The 26,247-nt window shown below is 36.7% G+C and overlaps 2 protein-coding genes across 2 annotated transcripts; both read left to right on the forward strand.

Annotated features, from left to right (window-relative positions):
* The first annotated feature begins 264 nt into the window (after nucleotides 1-264).
* On the forward strand, nucleotides 265-10,407 carry grinaa (glutamate receptor, ionotropic, N-methyl D-aspartate-associated protein 1a (glutamate binding)). Its single transcript, XM_056741802.1, has 7 exons — nucleotides 265-404; nucleotides 5,077-5,459; nucleotides 5,942-6,060; nucleotides 6,246-6,446; nucleotides 6,645-6,773; nucleotides 7,103-7,246; nucleotides 8,239-10,407. The coding sequence occupies exons 2-7, from the start codon at nucleotides 5,099-5,101 to the stop codon at nucleotides 8,386-8,388; spliced, it is 1,104 nt and encodes a 367-aa protein (XP_056597780.1). The 5' UTR covers nucleotides 265-404; nucleotides 5,077-5,098; the 3' UTR covers nucleotides 8,389-10,407.
* A 432-nt stretch (nucleotides 10,408-10,839) lies between these two features.
* On the forward strand, nucleotides 10,840-26,033 carry slc30a8 (solute carrier family 30 member 8). The gene is made up of 14 exons (XM_056741012.1): nucleotides 10,840-11,145; nucleotides 14,603-14,732; nucleotides 16,067-16,173; nucleotides 16,296-16,390; nucleotides 16,474-16,600; nucleotides 18,294-18,469; nucleotides 19,917-20,067; nucleotides 23,108-23,254; nucleotides 23,373-23,519; nucleotides 23,632-23,785; nucleotides 23,873-24,116; nucleotides 24,499-24,604; nucleotides 24,981-25,115; nucleotides 25,388-26,033. Exons 1-14 carry the CDS (start codon nucleotides 10,995-10,997, stop codon nucleotides 25,531-25,533), a joined length of 2,016 nt encoding a protein of 671 aa, XP_056596990.1. The 5' UTR covers nucleotides 10,840-10,994; the 3' UTR covers nucleotides 25,534-26,033.
* The last annotated feature ends 214 nt before the right edge of the window (nucleotides 26,034-26,247 follow it).

Genomic DNA, 26,247 nt, shown 5'->3' on the forward strand with positions numbered 1-26,247 from the left:
TATGATACAAAAGTCCCCTGTTTTTTCCTTTTCTTTTTGGTGGTGACACCGGTTTCATACAGTATTTTTTTGGACCCATTAGTACAACTTCTACAACATGAAATGTTTATGTTTCAGTCATGCTAACATTAGTAGGACATTAGCAACTGTGTAGTGCAAATGCTCAGCGTTATCACACCAAAAATGTCTCAAGTATCACATGACTTTTTAGAAAACGTAACACGCTCGAGGTCTTACATGGTGTCGGTGGGCGGGGCTAACAGATTCAGAGCAGACAAGCATAATCACGAGCTGAGCAACGGGACCGCAAGCGTCGTCAGCTCAAACCAGCAAACACTGCATTCTCTCTGTTCTTATTTAATACACAAACGTCGCGGTTTGCTGTTCGCAACATAACCTTGAGGGTAAGTCTTTCTACTTTTAAAAAGCAAATCTATCCTTGTTATTTAAGCAAAGATGGCTAGAATAAGCAGGTGGGTGGACATGGCGCTTGTTGTCATCGTGTTTGTGCGCCAATTCAGTAAGCTTTACGTCTTCCTTTTCCCACTAGCAAATATTTAAAGCGAGCTATATTAACGTTAGTGTATATCGCTTCATTTTGCAATGTTATCTGCATTAAACAATTAATGTGTTACATGTTGGGTTCATTTAATGTTACCGACATGCGCATCGGCCCGCTCCGTTATACTAGCAAAAGATTAACAGCGGTTTACTTGACCTATCGTTACGTGTTATGTTAGCTTAGCTTTATGGTTATGAGTTTCGAGTTTAACGTTACGCTAAAAAGACACGGTGGTCTTTTAGTTAATTGTTTATATCTAGTGTCACAAATAGCTTGTTAGCTTAACTTAGCTGTCTTGGCTATATTTATTTATTTTAATATATCGGAGTTGTGTTACGCTTGACGTCATTGATGTCTTTCTTATCGATATTTCTAGATCTAAGTTTCAAAACTCTAGTTTTGTCTACATTTCCACTCATCCTCATGTGCTTTTATGCTTATCAAAATGGGGGATTTTAAGCCCGATAGTCTTATAGTAGAGAATCCTTATCTGATAAATGATCATATTTAAATATGGGAGACCGCTTTTTGTTTTTAATAATTTGATGTATAATCAGTTTCGGTAGCAAGCCGGTGTTCTCACCGTATGCCAAGTCACCTCCTACTTCTCTTCCTGGGCAACATTCAGCTCAACTCATCATCCTTTTTCTGTCCATCTCAGCAAATTATACAGCTCAATACCTACATCCAATTCCCACGTTTATGGATGTTGTGCGTCAGTTAGGACATACAAGTTGAATATATAAAACGATTTTGAAAGTGTTGGGCTATAAATCACACATCTGGTATCTTGTGAATAGAGAACAAGTGATTTGTTTTTGGTTAAAAATGGTTTGGGCATGTCTCTGGTCTTAGTTGAACAAATAGTCAAGTATGTCATTCAGTTGATGCACAATGCAAATATATGTAAAGCCACTCCGTCCTCTCCTCTGTCAGGGATGTGGCTCACTTCCTGTCTATTGATTTGTTGTGTTTTATTAGCTGTTATATGCTCATGCAGGCAGGCACATTGTAGGCCCTTGTAGCTAATTCAGAGTGTACTACTATAGTTTTCTATTATAGTTATATTTCTATTTATGCAATCAAAACCAGAAGAAAATCAGTTCTTCACATTATAGTGATACAGTTTAAGGGCAAGATTTTATTCATTCAAATGGAAAGAATATGCCGGGTTGGTGGTGAATTCTCCCTGGATTTTATATCTACCATGGCAATTTGGAAAATGCTTTGGGGAAATATAAGATGATCTCGTTAATTTTAATGGTTAATTCGGCAGTGTAGTGCATTTTTGCTTTGTGACGAATTTGACACAGATCCCAGGATTTCAGAATGGGCAAAATATTCATGGTAAGTGAATTCATACCACTACTGGCTGTTCCATTGACAGCGAGAATCGGATTTGCTCAGGAACCTTGTGAAACCTTTAGAGAAATAAAAGTTGGATTTAAAACAGGCCATTTCAGAAGGGAGAGATTTAAACCTCGAACACAATTTAACTGCATCTTGAAATCATTTTAGTTGCATCTTTTTAAGAGTCTTGGAAGCAGTTTGACATCGGCTTGACTAGTTTGCAGGTCCCCTATAAACATAACGTGAAACATTAGAATACAGTTGAATATACAAAAACATGGTTTGTTCTTTTGGTCTCTGCTTGAATCTCTGCTGTTCCTGTTTTTGCTAATCTTTAATGATGACTGAAGAAACAATGATATTTATGCATACTATCCACAGATTGTCAAAACCATAGCTGTCATATAAAACGGTTGCATTTGATTTGTGTGCTATACCTTACAATCACAGTTTGGGAAACAGGACTTGCATTAGTGGAAAAAATAAGGGAGTTTTGTTTGCTTAGCGTGTCCTGTGTATTCATAAATAGTATAAATAGTGGGCTGTTTTACCAGGCTTATTGAAGTCAGTACTGTTCCCATAATTCCCAGATTCAGTCAAGTGCCTGCTTTATCCATCGAGGATTACTTAACTTTTGTAACCAATCATAAATGAAAATCAATAAATTAGGTTCTCTGAAAAATAGACTGTTTGCTGTTGTTCATCTATTTTGTCATAATAACTATAATTAATTTTCAGTTATACTACCGAAACAAAATTGAAATTGTTTTTCAACCTAAAAGAGGTGAATTGTGATTATAAAAATGTAGATGTATTTTTCCTGTCATCTTCCATATCTCTCATGACTCATGTGTAGCAATATTTAAAAAAATAACACGGTCTATAGTTTTACGCTACAGGAATAAAATAAAATCCCCACAAATAATTTTATGTAGATTGTTTTTGTACCCCATAGAATTATAGGTTTATGACGATCGTCACAACAAAAACAGTACACAGTGAATCTGGTACTGATAATGACTTTTTCCTATTTCTTTCATGGGTATGTTGTGTGACTGAAATTTACTGTCAGCTGACAACCAATGGCTTAAGGATAAGGGTTTGTCACAAGCTGCAAATTCACCTTTAAATCAACATTACATGCCTTGACCTTCTCAAAGAGACCATGTTCATCCACGTTGATTGGATCCATTCATTTGCCCTTGAAAGTAAAAGTTTTGACATTTGATTTTAAAGAAGTTGAATTAAAACATGTTTACTGTAAATTGGTCAGACTTTCTTAAACCCTTTTATCAGACCAGGCCTAAATGTCAATTTGTTGGAACCCCTCCTGCTTAGCTAAGATTAAGATTACTGATATCAGGCAGGATAAATGTACATGTGTAAAAAACACGGTGTCAAAACCTGACCTCTGCTCTCCATTCAATCAAAAGTGTAGTGACCTAACTAGTAACCAATGGCAGCACAGATCTTATTAACATATTTAAAGCACCTTCCGACTGAGAGCCTTCTCCATTTCTTAGACTGACACATCGATTACAGAATGCAGATAACCTTTCACAATCCTTATACAGGAAAAATACAGCACTTAAAATAATGTTTGAGATTGACTGGTGTTATTTAAAAATGGAATCCCAATATTATTCCTTTGTTGATGTTTGACATCATGTCAAATGAAAGATTACAGGCCCGGCCATTGACAATAAGACAATATGGCTCAATGACTTTTGTCAGAATTGCTGGTGTGATTAAGGGACGGTTGAAAACAGGCTGCTGAATATAACCTGGTCTTTAATACTGGACAGATCGCTGAGCTGAGATCAGGTCACATTGGATTTGGCATCCAGAGTAAATGGGACAGTGTTGCATAACTGATGTTATTCAGTGAAGTGAGGCAGATTATTCTTAATGACACTGTATTTTAATATTTTTGGATAAGGAGCCTTGTTGTGTTTTCTCTAATTTAAATAGCAATTTAGAAACATTAATTTCTATTGCTTTCAGAAACAAGACGCCTGATATGGCCCTACATGGCATTTCCAGGTTAAATCCTGGTTTCTTTTAATAGTCAGATTTTGACAGCTCTAAAAAAATGGCGTTACCCCACCAACACATGCATTTACTTCATCAGTGTCCATAGCAACCACTCTCTCAGCAACCGTGCCAGGAAGCAGTGTAAGCTCTTGTAATCGTGTCCTCTTCATTTGTATTTTCTTAATTCTTAAAAAACAGGCTACGAGAATCACAGTCAGTGAGGCAACACATGTGAAATGCAAACAAATAATATGTTAAATCCACGGTTGGATGACCTGTGGTTGATAGGAAGTCGCAGGAAGTTATGTTTGTTCATAGCATTTCAGCAGAATTTCCACTGACTCATGCCTTTCGCTTGTGGCCTCATGGGCGTTCACTTCAGGTGTACTGTACATTGGAGGTAGAAAACGTTGTGTTCCCATTTAAAGGGGTTGTTTATCCCCCCCAAAAAATGATAACATCATTTACTCGCCTTCATGTCATCCCAAACCTGTATGACTCACTTTCTTTTGCAGAAGACTATTTTGTTTTAAAGAATGTTGGTAACAATGCTTGTGAAAGTCAATTAAATTATTTTATTGGTACTATTCCTACTAAAGGGATGAATTCTACTGCTGCTGTAACCTGAGGAGCCTCATAGCGGGTATACAACCAGACTCTGTAAATTCTGTGTTTGGGTCGGTGCATACAGGCCCGCCCATCCCCTGCCTTTCTGCATTTGTCAGTTCCATCAGCTTACAAATTCACGTGTATTGCGCTGCCCACGGGGAAGCTTATATATAGTGACTGGTAACAGACAATTGTCCGTTTGCATCTTTTGTTTTTTAATGTACCATTAGTCAGTTGACTGAACAGAATCACTGAGTTAACAGAGTCTGATTGTTCTGTTGGAGTTGTTTAGATCGGTTCATTAAAAGCAGAGATTATCTTTCCTGCAATCTGAAGCGTTGTAATTGTCTCTCAGCTGATAAAAGGTTTGTCCAGCAGTTTCATTTTGTGTACTTTTTGTCTTTGATTGTTATCCCCAACACTGCTGTACATTAAAGCTATTATTTTACATTGTTTGCTATTGCCCTCGTTCTGTAGCTGATCTGTCCTTTTTGACCTTTCTTATTTTCTGTCCCTATCAGTTTTACAGTAAGGGAAGGAGACATGTCTCAGGAAAAGCCCAGCTACCCTATAATGGGGGAAAACAACCCTCTTCACAACAATGTCTACGGACCGCCCAAAATTGATGCGTTTGGTATGCCCCCACCCAACTTCAACCAGGGTCCAGCAGCACCTCCATATGTGGCACCTCCATACGTGGCACCTGACTCCTATAACCAGACTGGATACGGACAGCCTGCTTTTGGCCAACCCGCAGCCCAACCTGGGTTTGGCCCTGGACCCTACCCGCAGATGCCGTATCCACAGATGCCCTACCCACAGGGGACCTACCCTCAGGGGCCATACCCACAGAGTCCTTACCAGCAGGGGCCCGACCAACCTGGCATAAGTGCAGATCCGAATGGTAAGTTCTGCAAGTAACTATAGCTTATATAACATCTTATGAGATAATATAAGATTTTATTTTGTTTCTGTTTGAATAAATATTTTTGTTTTCTAATGAGCACAGAGAGTGGTGTGTCCCTGCGAAGCTGCAGATCTTTTCAAAGTTAATTGTGTTTACTCTGTGTATATTTCTTGGTCCTCCTGGGTGTGAGGCGAGGTGAAAGGCTTTGCCTGAGCAAAATGTTGCAATATCTGAAGACAAATATATTATTTGTTTCTTCATTATTATCAAGAGTGCTTTCTACCACTATTTCTACGGTTTATATAGATGCTATGAAATGTGCTTTCCTATCCAAACCTATAATCTGGTCTTTCTAGTTTTTTTTCATTTGTATGGCTGTTTTACTTCTGTATTGACTAGATGTCAGTAGTGTACCCTGGGTTATCACTGTTAACAATTTACAGTTACAATAAAAATCACTTGCATTTGTGTGTTGGCAGTGTCTATTGGGAGTCCTGGTTATCACACTGGAGATGGTCCCCCCTCTTATTATGGCAACGACGAGTTTTCTAACTCAAACTGGGAAGATAAGAGTATCAGACAGGCCTTTATTAGAAAGGTGATTATATCATTTTTACGGACATTATTTTGTAGAATATACACAACTGTGAATTTCCACTGAACTAAACACAGTGCATTAAATGTAGCAGTATGACATACATAGTTTCTTCAGAAGCGTGTATTAGAAATAGTTAGACTATAGTGTGTTTAATACAAGTATTTTTTTCTTAACCCTGTTCTCAGGTGTTTTTGGTGCTGTCTGTTCAGCTGTTGGTCACCTTCTCTTTTGTTGCCATTTTCACCTTTTCGACCGACGTCAAAGTGTTTGTACGGAGGAATCAGTGGACATACTATGTGTCGTACGCAATCTTCTTCGTGTCACTCATCGTGCTCAGCTGCTGCGGAGAGTTTCGTCGCAAACACCCATGGAATCTTGTGGCACTGGTACAACATCTGTTATTTAAAGATTGTCTGATATTTTTTACTCTGCACTGTACTGCAAAATATCTGCAGTGTTTTGTGAGCATAAAATTAGACATGAAAACTAAAATCTTTGATTTTGTAGTTCATTTGTATAAGTGTCTTTGAGTTGAGCTGGCATAATATGTGTACTTACTGACTTGTCTCTTATTAATTTTTCAGTCCATCCTGACCCTGAGTCTGTCCTACATGGTGGGCATGGTCGCCAGCTATTATGACACGGATGCGGTCATCATGGCAGTGGGCATCACCGTTGTGGTCTGCTTTACAGTTGTGCTTTTCTCCCTGCAGGTCTGTTTACACACCATTCATTTACTCTCACTGTGAATTCTTATCTTTCCGGTTTGGTTCTGAAAATATTTTGTTACCAAAAACTACAATTTCAGTCTGTCGTTTATGAAGTTTTAGAATATAATGTAAAATTATGTGACTTGTTATGATGTGTTTTTAATTTTTTGAGGTTTCGGTCAATTTGAGGTGCCGTGTGGGAATATGTTGTCATATAGAAATTATTTCAATTTTTTTCAGAGCTTTTGTGTTTTTGATGCACGTCTGTGATTCATCCTTTGTGTGCGATAACAACTTCTAATGCTTATAATTCATCCTTGTTTTAACAACAGAGCAAATATGACTTCACTTCCTGCTGGGGTGTGCTTTTCGTCTGTCTGATTGTCCTGCTCGTCGCCTCCATCCTCTGCATCTTCATTCAAAACAAAATTCTCCACATTGTGTACGCCTCCCTCGGTGCCCTGCTCTTCACCTGCGTAAGTACCTGCTGACTGAGCTACAGTACTTTTCACAAGTTTAGAGTCATTTTTTTATCCCAGAGTCCTTTCCTTTCATGGTTACAGATGAAACTGATGTCCTCTTGTTGTTCTACAGCTGGCTTTCATTTTCATCTCGGTCTTTATTTAATCTAGTGTTGTTTCTTATTTTTAGACAGTAATACAAACTGTTTCACAACAGAACACATTAGTTTCCAGAGACAGCTGTTTATTTTTTTGTCTTTCTAGTTTAGAAATAAGGTACCAGATGAAAATTGTATTGTTTAACTTTTACACAAGGTGACTTCGAGAAAACATGCTGCAAGGACAGTACTCTTAGGGTTACCAGACGTTAAATGTCTAGATTTGGTTAAAAAGGTGAAGTTTGAGTTTTTCTATTGAAAAATAGAAAATTGTTAAATCTTTAAATGTTCAGTGTATGAAATTTAGCATCATCTAGCGGTGAGGTTGTGAATTGCAACAAACAGTTCACTACACCCTTCCCATTCGAAGCACTACGGTGGCTGACGCGTTCTTATTGCAGGGCCCATGAATAAGAATTCCATGAATAATTTAGCAGGTGTGACACAAACTAGGTCACCAAGCTGTTTTAAGTTTCCAGTCTTCCAGTCTAACTGGCTGTATAGTCTTTTGGGAAAGTGAGGTCAGCTGAACATTTGATCCAGTTTATACAATTTGAACGCAAATGGTTAAACAGGCAAAGCATGTGATGTGGCACACTTGGTAGGAAATTTTGGTGAAATTATTATGGAATTTGCTATGAGTGTAAAAGCATATGATTACGTGTTTAGCAAAACTCTCCAACACTAAGGGACTTTACTACAGTAAATCTAAGGGACTTTGTTTCATTCATGTGGAAAGCAAAATATAGGTCAACACTTTTTAGCAAGCCACCTTATTTGCAGTATCATGTATAATATGAATGATTATATGAAAACATGAACCCTAAATAGCTGTTTGTTGGCTTACAGTTCCTGGCTGTGGACACCCAGCTTCTTTTGGGCAACAAGAAGCTGTCTCTTAGCCCAGAGGAGTACGTCTTTGGAGCTCTCAACCTCTACACTGACATCATCAACATCTTCCTTTACATCCTGGCCATTGTGGGTCGCACCAGGGACTGAGTGCGCCCCCGCCCTGTGGGAAGAGGGAAGTGCAGTCTATCTTACGCAGAATGGTGTATCACCTTACCTCTCATTACCTTTCCTCATATCTTTTGAGTCCTAATTTATTTTTTCTCACATTCACTACAGTATATATAACATATGTACATTCTTGTTATAAAAAGGCTTAGTCTTTTCTGGACTTAGCACCAATCAAAATAAACAAAAATACATTTTTAGAAATGTATTAAATCCATACGAAGAGTTTCATGAAACCATAATCTTTACGTCGTTCTGCTGCATAGCTTGTTTCCTGTTTAAACCGCTTGCGTGGTTCTGGAGATGTTTAGCGTGATATGACAGCTGCATCAAAACAGCTTTGCATCAATGACATCAATGGACTGGGGTAGATTTATATTTAGAGCCATGATACTGATCCTAATGTGCTCCACTAGATAATAACATTTCTCTGCATGGTAGTCTGAAGTTCAGTTTATACCCGAGCGTAGGACGTACGCCTTAGCCTACGCAGAGCCCTTAGCCTACGTACCCTGCGCCGTAGCGCACCTCTCCAAAAATGTAACGACGCGGATCGCTGGGATTGGTCTGTTTGAACCCCTCCCTCAAATAAAAAAACTGTGTGATAGTCATGTTTACTCAAACGCATTTCCGAATGAATTATCCGAGTAAATTATTTGTGCTTCTGTATTAGTCATCTCAAATCTGCAACAAACATTACTGTTTACTTACCTCTTTCACTGCTAATGCTTATTAAACTAGCTGCTTCTTCTTCGGCTCTTGTCTTGGTTACACAAGCAACATGCGTGTGGACACTGACAACTAGTGGTCATTACCTGTCAACATGGATAACAACATAGAAGTATAAATGAAAACCAACAATTAATCTACGGCGAAGGTCCGACGCTCGAGTATAAACTTTGCTTAACGCAGCAAAGAATGTCGGATAGACAAAAACAGATACTTCTCCAAACATTATATATTAGATATAGCTGTACATAGTCAAATAATACCTGATACCCCTCCAGATCTAGGCATGAATATGTGTAAGTCTGTGTTTTTTAACCATACTGCTTTGCGACGTAATAACACATATACACTCCAAAATAACAAAAGGATGTTCAGGTGACTGGATCATCTACAGTAATACTGTAAGCACTGACAAGTACAAAAAAGTATGTAAATAGTTTTTTTAGCAGAGTGTAGTTGTCAGGTCTTGACAATTAAATTGTTCCAAAGGTCAGTATTAAGAAGCTCTATCATTACATACTGTAACATACTTGTTTATACACACATGCTTATTACTTAACTTTTTTTCTTTTTGTAAAATATATTTTGTGTGTGTTTGTTTGAGGAAAAGCAATGTTTTCCTGCCTTTAAGCTGGTTTAACTGGTTGCATGTTACTTTGCAAAACATTCCATATGCTGGAAAATGTTTGCAGGAAAAACATTTGGAGGAAAACTCCTACAATGTATGTCGTTGTGCATATTGGGAATTGATTTATTTAACTGACTAGGAAGACTTGCAAATAATACATTGTTTATTGCTTTGATAAATTGAATTTAGAAATCCGAAGGGTTTAAATTTTTTTATACCGTTAATGACCACTTTAAAATGACATAAATTAAATTTAAATTACTTAATGATTACAAAAATGTAAAGGATATATTAAAGTTAGACTGCAGAAAAGTCACTCCAGATTTTAACCTAAGAATGTGAATTGACATTGTGTCACATCTAATTAAATTTGTATATTTATTAAGAATCTGTTTTCACATCACATCAATGTAACCAGCTGCAATCTTCTGCCTTGCATGTGGAACTGTTGCACATTGAACTAGCTATGACAGACATGGTTGAAGAAAATATTGACTTGTGTGGCATAACTCTTTTTTTATGTTATTAAATGTTTGTCTTTAAAACTAACTTTAGCATAAGTAAAGCTTTAGTGGATTGAGGTGTGTTTGGGCTTTGTAGATCTGTTTTCTCTGTAAATTTGCATTAAACTGAAGTAAACTAGATTCCTCTACTGGCTGTTGGCTTTCATTGAAGGAAGGAAATTAGAGGAAAACATGGTGTGACGTCTCCTGGTCACTGTAACGACTGTAACAATTTACAGTTTTACAATTTTACTGTAACAATTTACAGACTGTAACAATTTGTTAAATATCAGGTAATGTTATGCATAAATTAAATGACTTGATATGTATCAAAATGAGAAATGTATTAACATAACATGAATGGGTTTTATTCATCAATTAATTTAGTAAAAAATTGCTGTACACAAGGTGACATTTCTTTAAAAAACGCAGGAATGAAATAATTTCGGATGTCCATCGTCGCATTGTTTAAGTACAGGATTGATGGCCGTTTACACAATATAAAATAAGATATTCTAAGAAGTACGCTAAAAACTGCTGTAGGTAGTCATCTTTGAATTAATGACGTCGCCATTTTTTGTAGAGGGACTGCGCATGCGCAGTGGTAAACCCAGGGAATGTGTACTGTAGCTAGCCGGAGGAGTTATCGGCCTTACTAACCTCGGCCTTCGGGTGCCTGGTGTGGGCAAGGAGCCTTTTTTCTACCCAATTTTCAATTCTAGTTGAAAATGTCCGTGTTCTCGGAGTCTGCTTTGGAGAAGAAACTATCAGAACTGAGCAATTCCCAGCAGAGCGTACAGACTCTTTCACTTTGGCTCATTCACCACAGAAAACACGCCAACACCATCGTCAAAGTCTGGTATAACGAACTAAAGAAAGGTAAGGGGGACACGTTTTGCCCAAGACACATAAATAAATTCAGTTAACGTGTTTACGTCATGTTCTGTAGTTTTGGACTGAAAGTAAACAGTACAGGTAAGTTAGCTAACAAGCTAATCATAGAACCTTCAAGTATTAGCTAACACTATAGCTGCCGTTTTACTTTATTTACAAGGGTTTTTATTCCTTTGCATGTTATACAGGTTAAGCTCATTAGTTTTGTGGCAAACACACAATTTCTAACTGTGTCTCTTCACGTGAAACGCCATTATAAGTGTGTATCTGAGATGCATAACCCCAGTAACGTACGTAAGTCGCTTCAGCAGCGTCACAGTTGTATGATCACACGCTTAATGTGTCACTATTGCAAATAATATTTTAATAAATGTTAGAATTAATATATAATATAGTGTTTTATGGATGTTATTAAATGATATTACAGCTGTGGATGTTCCCACAGACCTGGCAGCCATTTTGAAACATCCTCACATCAGTTTCCCCACTGCCTGTGGTTTAACAACCTGTAGTGTTGGACCTCACTAGGTATTGAGACATGCTTTAGTATAGTATAGTATAGTAGGTGTGTTGTAGTAGATCTATTATGAAATGTCAATATAGGGACATGTGCATGCAAGGACCATGTGGGCTGTATTGGGATCAGACCTGTCGGGTTCAACTTTATGTGAGGATGTAGATGAATGTTTCAAACCTTGATTTTCCCCGTCCTCTATACATGAACACGCACACACTAAAAGATAAAACACAAGCAAAGCATGTTTTCGTAACAACAAAGATCATGAATACACTTTACTCTGCAGTTTTTTATTCTGTCCCGGACTTTATGACATTTTTCCAGACAACTTTTTATTGGGTGTCATTTCACTTTAGATTAGGAACTACCTATTCAAATTTTTGTATAGGTATTAGGGCTGTGCAAAAATATCGATAGATGTAACTATGGCACATGTAACTTTATTTTTGTGTATCGATACTGATACCTCTACTTTCGATTTTTTTTAAATCATGTCGGCCAAAAGTAAGTGAAAGCGAGCATGGCAAAAATATAAAAAAGTTTCGAGCTCTCAGAGCTGATTTGTGGGTCTTTATTTTTAAAAGTGAGTCATGGAGTAAAGAGTTATATAAAATATATTCTGTTTGTTAGCTTCGCAAGTCGTGAACCACCAAGTCACTTGGCAACTGCAGTGCATTAGACAAAAAGTTTATTCCAAAAAGAAATAATAACATTTTATGTGCTTTCACGGATGTGACATTAGCGCATTTACAGCACAGATGAACCAGGGGTTTTAAACTGCCTCTGTGTGTTGTTTTAACTGTAATGCACCACAGCAGCCAAGTGACTTGCGTGACCCACCTTATTTCCCTTTGCTACCCACTTGAGGGGCGCAATCAACAGTTTGGGAACCCAAACCTCTGATCTAAAGGTTCATGCATCCCACATCACGGCCACTCTGCAGAGGTAAGGGACACTTATCCTTACAGGAAACCCCAGGTTGTGCACAGCATGTTGTATTTCTAGCTCTACTTTTTACATCTTCTTTTAAAGGTATTGCAATATATAGCAAATGTGTATCATAACGAAATACATAGCAATATATTGTATCCATTCTTGACCCGTCTACCGTGATATGTATCGTTTCGGGAGGCACTTGCCAATACACAGCCCAGGTAAGATATTATCACATCGCTGGTGTAACATCCGTGAAAGGACAATAAATGTCATTGTTACTTTTTGGAATAAACTTTTTGTCTAATGCACTGCACTAGACAAGTGACGTGGTGGGTCATGACTAGCGAAGCTTACAAACAGCATTTATTTTATTTAACTCAGTACCCCATGACTTATTATTCAAAACCAAAGCACATCCACACATCAACTCTGAGAGCTCGAAGCGTCTTTATAATTTCTTATGTTAAAAGGGGGTTACTTATTCTCTAAAAGCCAACTTCATGGAAGCTTAAGCTTTTACTGGTTTACAATTTCTGTTAAAAATTCGTTGCAACACCCCTTCTCCATTTATTAGTTTACCTCATCAGAAATTGCATAAGAGACAGATAAAATTAACAAAAAAGGTATTGACTAAAATTGGGTTTATATGATTTAGCCATGTCTTTATACAAGGCTGTCTGGTTGCTCATTGGTGTGCACAGTCCTGTTGTCAACCTTATTTGCCAACACACATGTACTTGGCCTAATCTTGCATAACCTCTGGTGTCTCAGAAGGATTTTGAAGATGTTACGCCTTCGTGACAAAGCATGACAATGCATGATGTATTGTTAATCTGTGATTTTCTTGGTTTTAATAGGGCAGTTTCACCGTTATGGGTGTAACATTTCCAATCAACACTTGAAATTTAAATTCTCAGAATGTATTTATTACCAGTATATTAAACCATCTGTATATGTTTTGCGAAACCCTAGGTGATGGATTCTAGACATCAGTAAAATATCAGTCCATATGACTCAAAAGGACACATGAAATGAACAAAACAGGAGCAATAATCCCAATAAATGGAGAAGGGATGGCTGTACATAGAACATCAAACATTTTTATCTTATACGCAAGTAAGGGGGCGTACCTGTGAGTACAATTGCTTTGGAAACAGATGTTGTAAACGTGTATCCTGAATACAGTGTATACGTGTATTGCATTTAATCTAAAAAAACAATAATATTTGTTTTAGCCGTGTCATATGACCCCTTTATGTCAAATTTGCCCCATGACATTTAAAGCACCACTTTTTAGTTTTTTGACCTTACAAAATTGTCTCTAAAATTATTGCAGGACCATAATCCAAGATGACTGAATTTGCTTTTCTGGTGGTTTGATTGAATTTAACCCTAGATTTTTATTTTTAATTCTGGTTACGGTGCATTTGTGTGCTTTGCTTGGATATGAATTGCTTGGGTGGTACAAGCAGAGAAAAAGAGCTATCTTTAGACCATCTATCTCTCCTGATATCTCATTGTTACTATAGCGAAGGTTTAGTTTCCATAGCAGGTTTTTGTGTTCACTCGAGAAACAATCACTTGAGAGCAAAACAAAGAGTGTGTCACTCATAAGCATACATGTAGAGGTTAGACTACCAGTGTCTCCTGCCTAGTATGTTTTGCTGATTTAATTTAATTTAATTGCAAAGCATAAACAAAAAAAACTGTACATATTTATGTTTAATATTTTTATATAATATATAATTATAAACATTTTATTTTAAAACCAGTGTTATTATAAGTAACAAATATGAAGCAGTGTTTGGCATTTTTGTGTCCTCATTTTCTTTTCTCTTCATGTCACTGAATTTTAATTTGTAAAGGCTCTTTAAAGGTGAAACAGATTTAAAAGATGGTGGTTCAAGAACACACCTGCTTTTCTTTTAGCTAACTAACATTTGAACGTCATTTTTTTAAATTAAATGTTTTCTTTCCGTTTTTGTGCAGCCCAGGTCCCTCGCAAGCTGACCTTCCTCTATCTTGCGAATGATGTCATTCAGAACAGCAAGAGGAAAGGACCAGAGTTCACACAAGATTTTGCCCCAGTCATTGTTGATGCTTTTAAGCATGTCTCTAGGTGAGTTAGACCAGTGCTACTAGACCTGGGCCCGTATTCTTAAAGCTTCTAAGAATCCTCTAAGAAAGCTTTTAATTTAGCTTAAAAACTTCTACATAGGAGTCTTACCTTAAAAAAGATTCAGGATCAATCTGAGAGAAACTCTTGAACAAGGAGAAGACAACTTTTATCTTATTGAGGAGGCGGGGCTGACCCCGTTGCTACCTATGACACAGTCTTTTAAAGACTGTGATTGGTTGGTTGACCTAGAAAGAAAAAAGCGCTTTTATAGGGTCATAGGTTTGAAATTGCACATGTCTTTTTTCCTGTTTTACCGTACTCACGCACGAACACTCGCACACGCACTATATATATATCAATATTCTTTCTTTAGTTTTTGATGTAGCATGCTGTTAATGTCAACGTATTTGACCTTAATAACCTTTGAAGATTTTCATGTTGTTTTATCGTATTTTTATCTTAACTTACATTTAGGCAAATTCACAGTTAAAATGTTAAATGAATCCAATTCATGTTCAGTAAAATAAATTGAATGTGGAAAAACTAGCTAGTATTGCATAGCACTGAATGCAATTGACCCATATCGGGATCGGCCAATAGTTGTTTGTTAAAATTAATATCGGCCCAAAAAATCCTACCGGTGCATCCCTAAAATAAACAATGATACAATGAGTTTCTGTAAGTGCTGTTATTGTTTTTGATCAATATGAAAGGTTGTGACAGAACCAAATCATATCTGCTGCTTATCTGCATTTCTGCAGCTAAGCAATGACACACTAAAAATTTGTGAAAATCCTTAAAAGTAATATGGAAATTGTCATGCATTACAAAAGATTTCTTCTCACTTTTCGTGTTTCGTCCATTTTCTCTGCTGCTAAAGAAACTCTTAAGTCTCTTAAAAGTCCTCCTCGCTAATCCTAAAATTTTGGACCTTAAGAGCTCTTTTAATACTTTTTCTTTACTTGGGTTTTTTCTTTAATTTTTAGTGGGAAATACCCACAAATCTAAGAAGTTTCTAAGAATTTTGTCACTAGCGGCAACTCTTTGTGCCAAGATTTTTCATGAATAGGGGCCCTGTTGTTCCATCTTAAAAATATTTTACTCAATGTCAACACTACTTCTCCAATTCATGATTCAAATGTTTTATCCAATAAAAACCTTTGATGGATTCCTTTAAATAAACTATTTAGTAAAATGTTTTTTTTTCCAGATTATAGATTTTTTTTTCTAGAGTTAGATTGGGGCCAATTGAAACATTTGTCTCTAAGCAGTATGTTGTTAAGTGTCCTCTTGTTTTTAAATCCTATCTACAATGTTTTCATCCATTTTTACAGTCAAGGAGATGAGGGATGTAAAAAACAGTTGGGCAGAGTTCTCTCCATCTGGCAGGAAAGAGGTGTCTATGAGAATGAGGTGCTGGGCAAACTTTCTGAAGTTCTGCGTAAGTACATCAAGTACTTACAAGTGTTGGAATCAAAATGATCTTATTACATATTTGCCAGCAGCAGTACACAAAGTTGTGTTGTGTGTTTTACATGTTAAATCTTTCCTTGTGTATTACAGAGTTAGAAAAGAAAGCCAAGAAGAGGCCTTATGAAGAGATCAAGGTGAATAATGAAGGTTTCGCCTCCCGTAGCTCCCCTGGGGAACCTCCACAGGTACTAAACCTGCAGGACTTTATTTAAAATATTTGCATATCAAATGATTTTAGTTAAAAAAAAAATGTTGCTTTCTTTGTCAGACTGCAGAGCTAATACGAGCACTACAGGAGCTTGAGAACGCCGCCTCAAGTGATGCCAGTCTTCGTCAGCGGATATCTGCTTTACCCCCTGAGGTGCAGGACACCTCTTTACTCCATAAAATCACAGGTGAGAGCACACATGAAACCCAAATTTGACTTGACACGGGGGTTTGACCTGTCTTAGAATCATTAACATCATTGGCATGCCTTAAAGGGGAAATTAATTTAATGGCACGGTTTTGTTAAAAGGAACCGTGAGTATAGAGAGATTTATGGTTTAAAGAAGTTATATGACACTGCTAAAACGCTGTGTTTTCCATATACTGTGCATGTTTGTATCTCCTCTTTGCCCTGCCTCTCAGTAACACTTAGGTTTTTTTACAAAGCTCATCGCTCTGAAAAGCTTTGATTGGCCAGTTAACTGCAAGAATGTGACGGAAATGTAACACCTCTTACCATATTTGGAACATCAGGCTCCAAAGCAATTGAATTGGCAGGTACGCCCACCTAACTTGGGTATACATTTGGGCGGTCTTAGTCGAATCATACCAGGAACTGATGTAGATTTGTGGTGGTGTGGTTACACGAGGTGTTTGAGGGCAGGTCTGGGTGAGCATTCACTTTTAGATAAAATGCAACTTTTGTTCCGACACTTTCATTTTTGCAATTTTACGTGCCTAATACATGCATGGGCAACTCAACACACCAAAGACATGTAAAAACACGTGTTCGCACCATATAAGTCCTTTAATATATTAACAATGGCATTGACTTTATAAATGAGAAATAAAAAAAACTGTGTAACCATCACAATATTCATAAACTTTGAAAAATATTTGTACTCGGAGGCAGCCATTTTTTTCCACACGTTTTCCCTATATAACAGTAAAATATGAGACATCAAATATAAGATCAGATATAATAATACACAGGGACAGTAGGCGGCGGTATGTCCTCATGACACAAGCCAGCCTGCCTGCCATAAAAGAAGAATGTGTACATTATCAATAAGCTTCTGCTCTTAAAACTAGCGCTTTTAAGACTATTTAAGTCATCAGCATCCACCATAATCGTATACTTTATACATTATGAGAATGTACTGATAAACACAATAATAAGATGCTTGTGGTTTGGTTATTTATTCTGTATTGGAGCGCACGTGAATATTAGCCCCCATCAGCTAATGACAGAGAGAAGACAATAACGTAAGACTACTGATGTTGCTAAATCAACATCAAAAAGTCGAAATCTGTATAAAATGCATGTAATAATGGCTGAAAACATTGTGTATATAATCAATTAAAAATGTTTTTGGTTATTAATATGTATGTTTGTTTTGTTTCTGACCAATAAAAAATTAAATGTATGAAAATACACCAAATCACTTCATTATTCAAATAATGCTAAAATAATAAAGAACGAAAATATATATATTATCCTACAGCACCTTATATTTACGGATGAACTGATCAGTGTCTATGTTCAGTTTGGTTGCTGTGTGTGCAACCGTTTTACATCATCAAAAAAGAACCTTTTGGCCTCCTTAGGTTAAAATGAGTATCACATTTAGGTTAATTTTAGAATTGATAATATTTGGTGTGTTTCTAATGACAAATGCAAGTAGTGTTAGGCTATTTCAAAGTATTAAACCATACATCTCTCTATACACTGGGTTCCCTTTAAGGATTTAGCATGCTGAAAGAACTTGACAGTAAACCATTCTTGCTCACTTATTGACTAGTTGGTGACTGGTCAACTGTCCTGCCCATCCCTCACCTCCCATGTTTCTTCTAAAGTTATTCTTGTTGTGTTTGTCTTAGATAAAGAGTCGGGAGAGCGTCTTTCTCGGCTCGTAGAAGAGGCCTGCATGCTTCTGGCAGATTACAGTGGACGGCTGGCTGCAGAGATTGATGACCGACGACAGCTCACACGTACTCTCGCTGTCTTTTTGCAGAGCCAGAAAGATGGCCTGGCCCAGAACGAGCAGAAATTAGAAGTGGGTAAACCTATTAACATTTGAACCTACTAACAGTTCTCTTCTTCTTTCACCAATTATTATTCCTTGGTGACTGTCTTAACTATGCTCTGTTTTTTGCACTTCCTTGTTTAGATTTGCAATCTAAATACTGATTTTTACATTCTTTTACCAATGTGGTACTGAGACTATAAATTGTAAATCATCATGGTCATAGGTGATTATCATTCTTTTTATTATTAACTGGGTTTGCTCTGCCCATAGAGGGCTAAACTCAATTATTTGAAGGAAAGAAATTCAGCTCTTATCTTTCAATCTCTGCCCAGTACTAGTAAGTGTAAACAAAGTTTAATGGACGTAAATGTGTTGCAGCTTAACTGTCCAGCCTTTGCCTACAGGTCCTGAGCAGGTTCCCGTGTTCCAACGGATGCCGTCTTATCAAATAATAAAATAAAACAAAAAACAAAAAATCTTGAGTGTGCTTTTATTTATTAACTGTATTTTCTGGTTTGTTTGCTTTCACACATACATCCTTGTTTAATGTATAGAACCTTATTGTAAAGTGAAAACATTTATTTTATTATACTTTAAGTTACAATTTAATGACAATTACAAAAAAGATCAAAATAATTGAAAAGTAAATCTTATTTCTTAGTCCAACATTTTACATCAGTGATATATTGTGGTTTTGGACATATACATAATTGTTGCTCCTATCCTTATAACTTTAAACTTGAAGTTAACATGACAACCTAGTAGCAGAGACTAAATATAGTAAAACACCTTTTTCCAAATTCAGAGACAGGCTTGACATTTTCCACACTTAACCATTCTGTTATCAGTGTCACTCAAGTAGATCAAACGTGTACTGTCTGCTGTACTTTAAAGCACTTCTTAGTTTAAACTATGTAGATATCACAGATATCACAGTTAAGAAAACATGCTATGATGTTGATACGTTTTTTAAACAACACAAAACATGAATGGATAAATTTCCCTTGTTAACATTACCGTGGTTTATACCTCAAAGGTTTTCAAAAAACTTGACTAAAAAAAGTTTAACAAATATTAGATTGGCACTATTCATGTTCTATAGTTTAAGTAAAACAAATCAAGGGCAACTTCTAAAATCTTAAAATATTTAGTTTTTTTAATTGAATTGCAGTTTGTATTCTGTAGAGTGTAAGGCCGAGCATCTTGGCAATTTAAAACGTTAATTCAAACACGACAAATATCTGTTGTCTATAGTGGTTTATAAACATAATTTGAATGTTAAAAAGGTCCTAACTAGATTTAATGAACTCTTGTAAATGCTTTTTGCTGCTATTATTGAAGAGCCTAATTGGTTGTAAAACAATCTAAATAAATAAGGCAAATATTTTGAGGTCTCCTATTCAATCCCAGTGTTTATTTAAGATATACACAATAAGAACATATACTAACATGGTTGTTTGCCTGTTTGTTTTAGGAATACAAACGCAAACTGGCACGTGTGTCCCAGGTACGGAAGGACCTACGGTCTCGGCTCAACAGTCTCCCAGACCTCTCCCGGCTTCCAAGTGTTACGAGCAGCCATGTCCACCTGCCCTCCTCTGGCCATCTTTACAACCCGTCCGATTGAGCTGAACTTGGACTTCTGTCATATCTCTCTACTGATTTGCCATGGTTCTATGGCTGCCATGCTCTCTTGCTTTATTCTAGGCCACTATACCAGCAGTGGATGTGTGTAATATGCAGTTTATGTCTGCCTTAGTGTTTAAATTACAAGCTCCATACTTGTGTTATCTTGATTTCCCTACGATATACAATTCACTGCTCCCCTTTGTAATAAAAATCATTCATTTGTTGAGATGCACTGGAATTAATACAATCATTAAAACACTACTGTTTGCCTCTGGACTGCTAAAAAGTATTTGTAGAGAAAAATATTCTGTACAATACTGAATGACAGTCATTGATACTTATGAAAAATTTTGTGTGGCTGCTATTTTTTAAGCTGCACAAAATTACACGAATATTTGGGGAAATTAAAATAGACACTTTACTGGCCGTTTGTTGATCAGTCTATAGATGTCTCCACCTCTCTCAACTAAACTTCTCTTTTACTCATTTGAAGGTAGAGAATTGTGGTGATCTTCAATGTTATTTCTCCAGTGAATATTTTATTTCAATGCAGTATCTTAAAATCTGCAGTATTTCAGTACGCCAATCGTACCAATGTGTCCATTCTTCCTTGCTGAAAGTTCCATGTCATTTCTATACAGTGTGTAGTATTTTGAGACCTTTGCAGTCAGCAGAGATGTTTTCCCTTAGGGGTAAAGCTTACAATGCTCCATTAGTAGAGTACCTAAAATATGCATTATGTGTTCTATTTGAATTTGTTTATTTTGATTATGATGAATGATTTCAACCAAAAAGACATTAAACATTGTGTGTAATTCTCATTTCAGATGCAAGAGAGTCCGTGGCCTCTGTTCAGTTTTGTCCTGTATTTTTAACATTCGAGGTCATCCCTCAAACAGGGTCATTGTCTATAAAACTTTAATCTTATTTCTGTTATGTGAAAACGATTAAATTGTTTGTTGAAACATTAGTGTTTGACTGTATGGTAGTCAAAAGAATCGGGCTGCTAGTTACATTCATTTGTGTGTTGAATTTGAGGAGGCCAATTTGGGAGTGTATTTTAACATCAGCCTATGTAAATAATGTGTTGATCTGAGCCAAATAAATCGAGACATCGCTCTTAATCTCTTAAATTCAAAGAAAGTTTTCTCTATTTTTACAAAGTTCTTTTTTTTTACAGATTTTGATCTAGGTTCTACTTGGTTTCATGGGGCTTACATTTGGTTATGTAAAAGCTCAAAACATGCATTTAAAGTGATTAAATCGTGTGAGAGGTTTAAATACAATCAACCCTTTAAAGTGTACTGTATGAAGAAGTGCAAACTAATCATTTATTTCAATGGATAGTCATTGAAGTTGGACTCTGCAAACAGCTTCAGCATTTGCACACGGTACGCAGTCACAAGACTTCAGATAAATCTTGTTTTTTACAGAGCAGCAAATATAAGCCTTCTTACCCCTTGTATCACATCTAAACAAGACAAAATAACTGGGATATGGCTTATTAAATTAGTTACATATTAAATATATTGTTTAACTGTTTAGAGCACCGAAAGAAATATAAATTCACTACATGCACACACAACTATTTATTGTCCAATGACTTACCCTACTGTGCATTTAAAAGGATGGAAGGACACAATGATGTGATTGGATAGCGTGATGTATCAATGGGGATTTAAAAAGAGAGATGTCTCTAGTTTCAACAAAAGCAGTAATTTGCACACGGTTCAATCACAGTCACAAGGCTTCAAATAACAGGGATTTTGCACCGACCCTCAAATACCACCGCTACACATCCCGAGGATTCTACCAGCACGGGAGCAAATTGAACGCTTATTATTTTAACCTATTTATTTTTATCTTGATCGTTTTTCTCGCATTAACAGATTTTCAAAACTTTCTGAAGAAACGTACAAATTAACCGCGTGAATGCTAAAAATGTTAGAAAAAGATCCGGAAAAAAATCACTTGGTCACGGACAAGGGTGCCAGAATGTATACCATCACATCCGAAAGGTAAAACACAAGTGGTCTCATTTTATTGTTACCCGGAATATTCATTTTTAATATATATAGACAAATTTTATTTAGGCTAAATGTTACATTTATTTTATAGGGGTTAAACTTGGGTTATAGAAAGTTGATTTTAGTGACAAAATGAATAGCCTCAAGATTTTCAGATAGAGTACCACCTTTTAAATAAAATGTGTTGTTCTAAGTACCACCTTATGGCCTTCATCGAAGTTGACATGAATAAACACACAAAATAATAGTAGAGTTGTGAATCTTTACTTGTGTCATGATTTCACCTCGTCCTCCAATTCTATGGCTATTGTTAAAACAAATACTTTTTATTAACCAGCTGTTTTCAAACTAGACAACAAGTTAGTCATAAAACTTTTCTGTATCGTAGCCTACTGTAAACGAACTCTAAACGATTCTCAGGGGGGATTTTCTAACTTTGGGAATTTGCAGAAAGATATAAAAGTGAAATGAATACAGAAGATAACTATATGCATAAACATACAAGGAACAGCTATATAACAAACATATATCTAGAGATCAGATTATAGATGGGACAGGTGTGTTATAATGTGATGATTATAGGATCTGTTTTAAGTCACGTTTCACACTTTACGAGTCAAAAATATCGCAGCTTGCGCGAGTAGATGCAGACGGGTGTTGATTTAGCGCTTTACAGCGTTAACAACAGTTTTAAACCGCGGTTCTTTGGAAGAAAGAGAATGAGAGACTCAAAAGCGTCTGTCTGCCTCTCAGACCTCGTGTCACATACCACCAGGGGTCTCTTCGAGTACCACGTCTGAGAACCACTAGTTTTTTTCTCTAAACTGGTGCAGCTATTACAAAACACAAGTCTATACACACGTCTCATTGAGCGGTGTGCAAACTTTGAACAACACTGTGGGTGCGCCAAGGTTAACACTGGACATGTGCAAAGCTATGCAATTACTATCACACATATTTTTGATATAGTTTAAAATTTTAAAAACATAAACAATGAACTTGTGTTACAGTATGTCTTCAGGTGAGAAGGATGGAAAACATTGCCATGACAACAGCCGTGCCCTGGAGGACCGCGAGCGTGAAAGAAAACTGGCCAAAAAGCGCCTTTACATAGTTTCAGTAGTCTGTCTGGTCTTTATGGTGGGGGAGATTTTAGGTGTGTGAACCTTGATGCCATATTGGGCAGTCACTTTTCTTTATAATGGCCCAGGAAGATTATTTCCTTATTGTTTTTCCTGTTATATTATAATCATAGCATGTTGCCTTTATTACAGGTGGGTACTTTGCTGGGAGTCTGGCGGTGATGACAGATGCTGCCCACCTGCTTGTGGACCTCACCAGCTTCATCATCAGTTTGTGCTCGCTGTGGCTGTCATCCAGACCTGCTACACGCACTCTCAGTTATGGCTGGCATCGAGCAGGTGGATGATTTGATTTACAATTTTATAACAGTAAATAACTCATAAGCTATGTATGGATCTGTATTAGAACTGCATAGTGTATTTAAACTTTGTATTTTAACGTAAATTTCAGAAATCCTGGGTGCTCTGCTGTCTGTTTTTACCATTTGGCTGGTGACTGGCGTGCTGGTCTATGTGGCAGTGGAAAGGATCATAGATGATGACTTTATTATCGAGGGCACTGTCATGCTCATCACTGCTGGCTGTGCCGTGTTGGCCAACATTATGTAAGGCATTCATTCATGTGTGTCAAATTATTAGCACTTATCTCAACGTTGGTTCTTTTTAATGCTTATGTGGTTTTCTCTTTGTAGAATGGCTCTCACACTGCATCAGTCAGGTCATGGTCATAGTCACGGTGGTTTGAGCTCCCACAGTCACGACCATGGTGAGGAAAATGGCCACGGCCATGCTAAGGGTAACCATTGTGACGTAGAGGGGCAAGATGGTAAAAAGCCACAGGCTAATGCTAGCGTCAGAGCAGCATTTGTCCATGTGATTGGAGATCTTCTGCAGAGCGTCAGTGTGCTTGTCAGTGCTCTGATCATCTATTTTAAGGTAAGATATGGGACACTGTATCACCCCTAGATCATCTTGATCTTAAAGTTGAAGTGTGTATAAACTTGCAGTTATTTAGGTTAAATATACGCATCAATCCCAGCCTAAGGCTCTTTTAGAAACACTGGGGATGTCAAAACATCGTTGTATTTGCTTGATTCTTAGTAAGTGAAAGGCGTTGGTTGTACTAATATTTCACACTTTGGTTTTAAAACAGACTTAAGAGAATATTGGCATTCTGTAAATGCATTTGTAATAAATATATGCAACAAATTTATGTTTACTTTCTTGAAAGTGTTTTCTTTGTTTAAATATAAAAGAGTATTAAAAGAATTGTCGACTACTTCAGTTGCAAAATTAAACAATTTATTTTACCTTATAGCCCGAATATAAGATTGCTGATCCCATCTGCACATTCCTGTTTTCTCTCTTTGTCCTGGGGACCACTTTCACCATCATGAGGGACATTCTTACTGTCTTAATGGAAGGTAACATGGTCTTATTTTCTTATTAAAACCTCCACTTTCAGTCAAATGCCTACAACTTCATCCAATCTTATTTTACAATGTACTTTAGCATTGAAGTCATTAAATGAAATACTACAAGTGGGGAAAACAAGCACAAAAAGCTCTCTTGAAAAATGTCTTTCTTTACTTTTTATCATTGAAAGGTTAGTTATGTTGTAATTTTTATAGCCATAAATTAAAAAGCATTGCATACAAATTGTCTCTATAAACTGATACATTAAAGCATAAGGATATGTGCAAAGTCACGAAGTCACGAAAATGTCTGGGAACGTCTGTTTTAATTATAGTATATATAATAGTATGTAGTAGTTCTTTATCCAGTGTTTCTTCTCCACAGGCACACCGGCAGCTGTGAAATATAATGAGGTGAGGGAGAGGCTGCTCAAAGTAAAGGGAGTCAAAGCCATACACAACCTTCACATCTGGGCCTTGACTATGAACCAGGCTGTGCTGTCTGCACACGTGGCTATAGGTGAGGTTCTACCCTAAACTCTATGGGTGGTTTCTCGGACAGGGCTTAGGCCTAGTCCCAGAGTAAAAAAAGTATGTTTTTTAAAATTACTTAAATATCCTAATTCAACCAAGGGCTAGTCATTGTTTTAAAATAATAATAATCCCTGTCCAGGAAACCGCCCCTGTATTGACTTGACATTTATTGGCCTAAAAGCAAAACTGTCTATGTCTTTGACTAAAATCACTAGGCCAAGCATGAGTTTCTGATCTTTCTCATTTTTAACTCCTCAGATGACACTGTAGAGCCAAAGGTGGTGTTAAGAGAAATCACCCAGACCTCCTTCGATATCTACAGTTTCCATTCGATAACCATCCAACTAGAGCAGGAAGAGGACCAAAGGCCTGATTGTATCCTCTGCCAGGGCCCTAAAAAATGAATCATCCATTAACAATTCATTTATGAATAGTCCCAATCCAAATAGGCAAAAGACCCTGAAAAGAGATCTATAAAATAATTCAAACCATATTGGTGAATATACAGTATAGTGTTTGCTATCACTAATTTTGACAGGAGAATCTGTAAATTGTTTCTGTAGCCTGGATTATCCACTGGATAATTTGGCAAATATGATATTATTTAGATTTCGTGGAGTATCCCAAATACAGTCTTTAACTAAGGAAAGGTATTTTAGTCTTTATTTTAGTGTTTAGTTGTTGTTAAATGTCTGTAGTATCTTGTTTCAGCCTCATAAAATGGAACTTTGTTTGGTTACTTTTGTTTCAAAAATAGTAATTTAACTGCACTGAGCCATGTCCAAGTACATAATAGAGCGAGATTATAAATGCATTTGTTATACTGGATTTCTGTGCCATTTTATGTTTCTGCATTTAGATGTTTTTCTCTCGCTGTATCAGTAAAGAAAACTTTGATGATGTAGCCTAATGTACTGTATTTTTCCAACCTACGAGCACTCACACGGTCCTTAAAGGTATAATTATTAGCCAACAATTGTGCATACTGTACAGTATGTTAATCATATTACTGATCTTTGACCTTTTTGTGTGAGAACTTCTTCTGCATTTGGCAAAGGGTACTTTGTGACCTGATCAGTTTTTACTCTCTATGTGGCTTTACAAGCCATAAAAATATC

The sequence above is a fragment of the Triplophysa dalaica genome, chromosome 25 (assembly GCF_015846415.1).
Source record: "Triplophysa dalaica isolate WHDGS20190420 chromosome 25, ASM1584641v1, whole genome shotgun sequence".
Taxonomy (NCBI): Eukaryota; Metazoa; Chordata; class Actinopteri; order Cypriniformes; family Nemacheilidae; genus Triplophysa; species Triplophysa dalaica.

Bases quoted from the DNA above. Each gene is read 5' to 3' on its own strand.
- grinaa (XM_056741802.1), top strand. From the start codon at position 5,099: ATGTCTCAGGAAAAGCCCAGCTACCCTATAATGGGGGAAAACAACCCT. The intron at 5,460-5,941 runs GTAAGTTCTGCA...GTGTGTTGGCAG, and splicing joins CATAAGTGCAGATCCGAATG to TGTCTATTGGGAGTCCTGGT. The intron at 6,774-7,102 runs GTCTGTTTACAC...TTTTAACAACAG, and splicing joins TTGTGCTTTTCTCCCTGCAG to AGCAAATATGACTTCACTTC.
- slc30a8 (XM_056741012.1), top strand. From the start codon at position 10,995: ATGTCCGTGTTCTCGGAGTCTGCTTTGGAGAAGAAACTATCAGAACTG. The intron at 14,733-16,066 runs GTGAGTTAGACC...CCATTTTTACAG, and splicing joins GCTTTTAAGCATGTCTCTAG to TCAAGGAGATGAGGGATGTA. The intron at 16,391-16,473 runs GTACTAAACCTG...TTTCTTTGTCAG, and splicing joins CCCCTGGGGAACCTCCACAG to ACTGCAGAGCTAATACGAGC.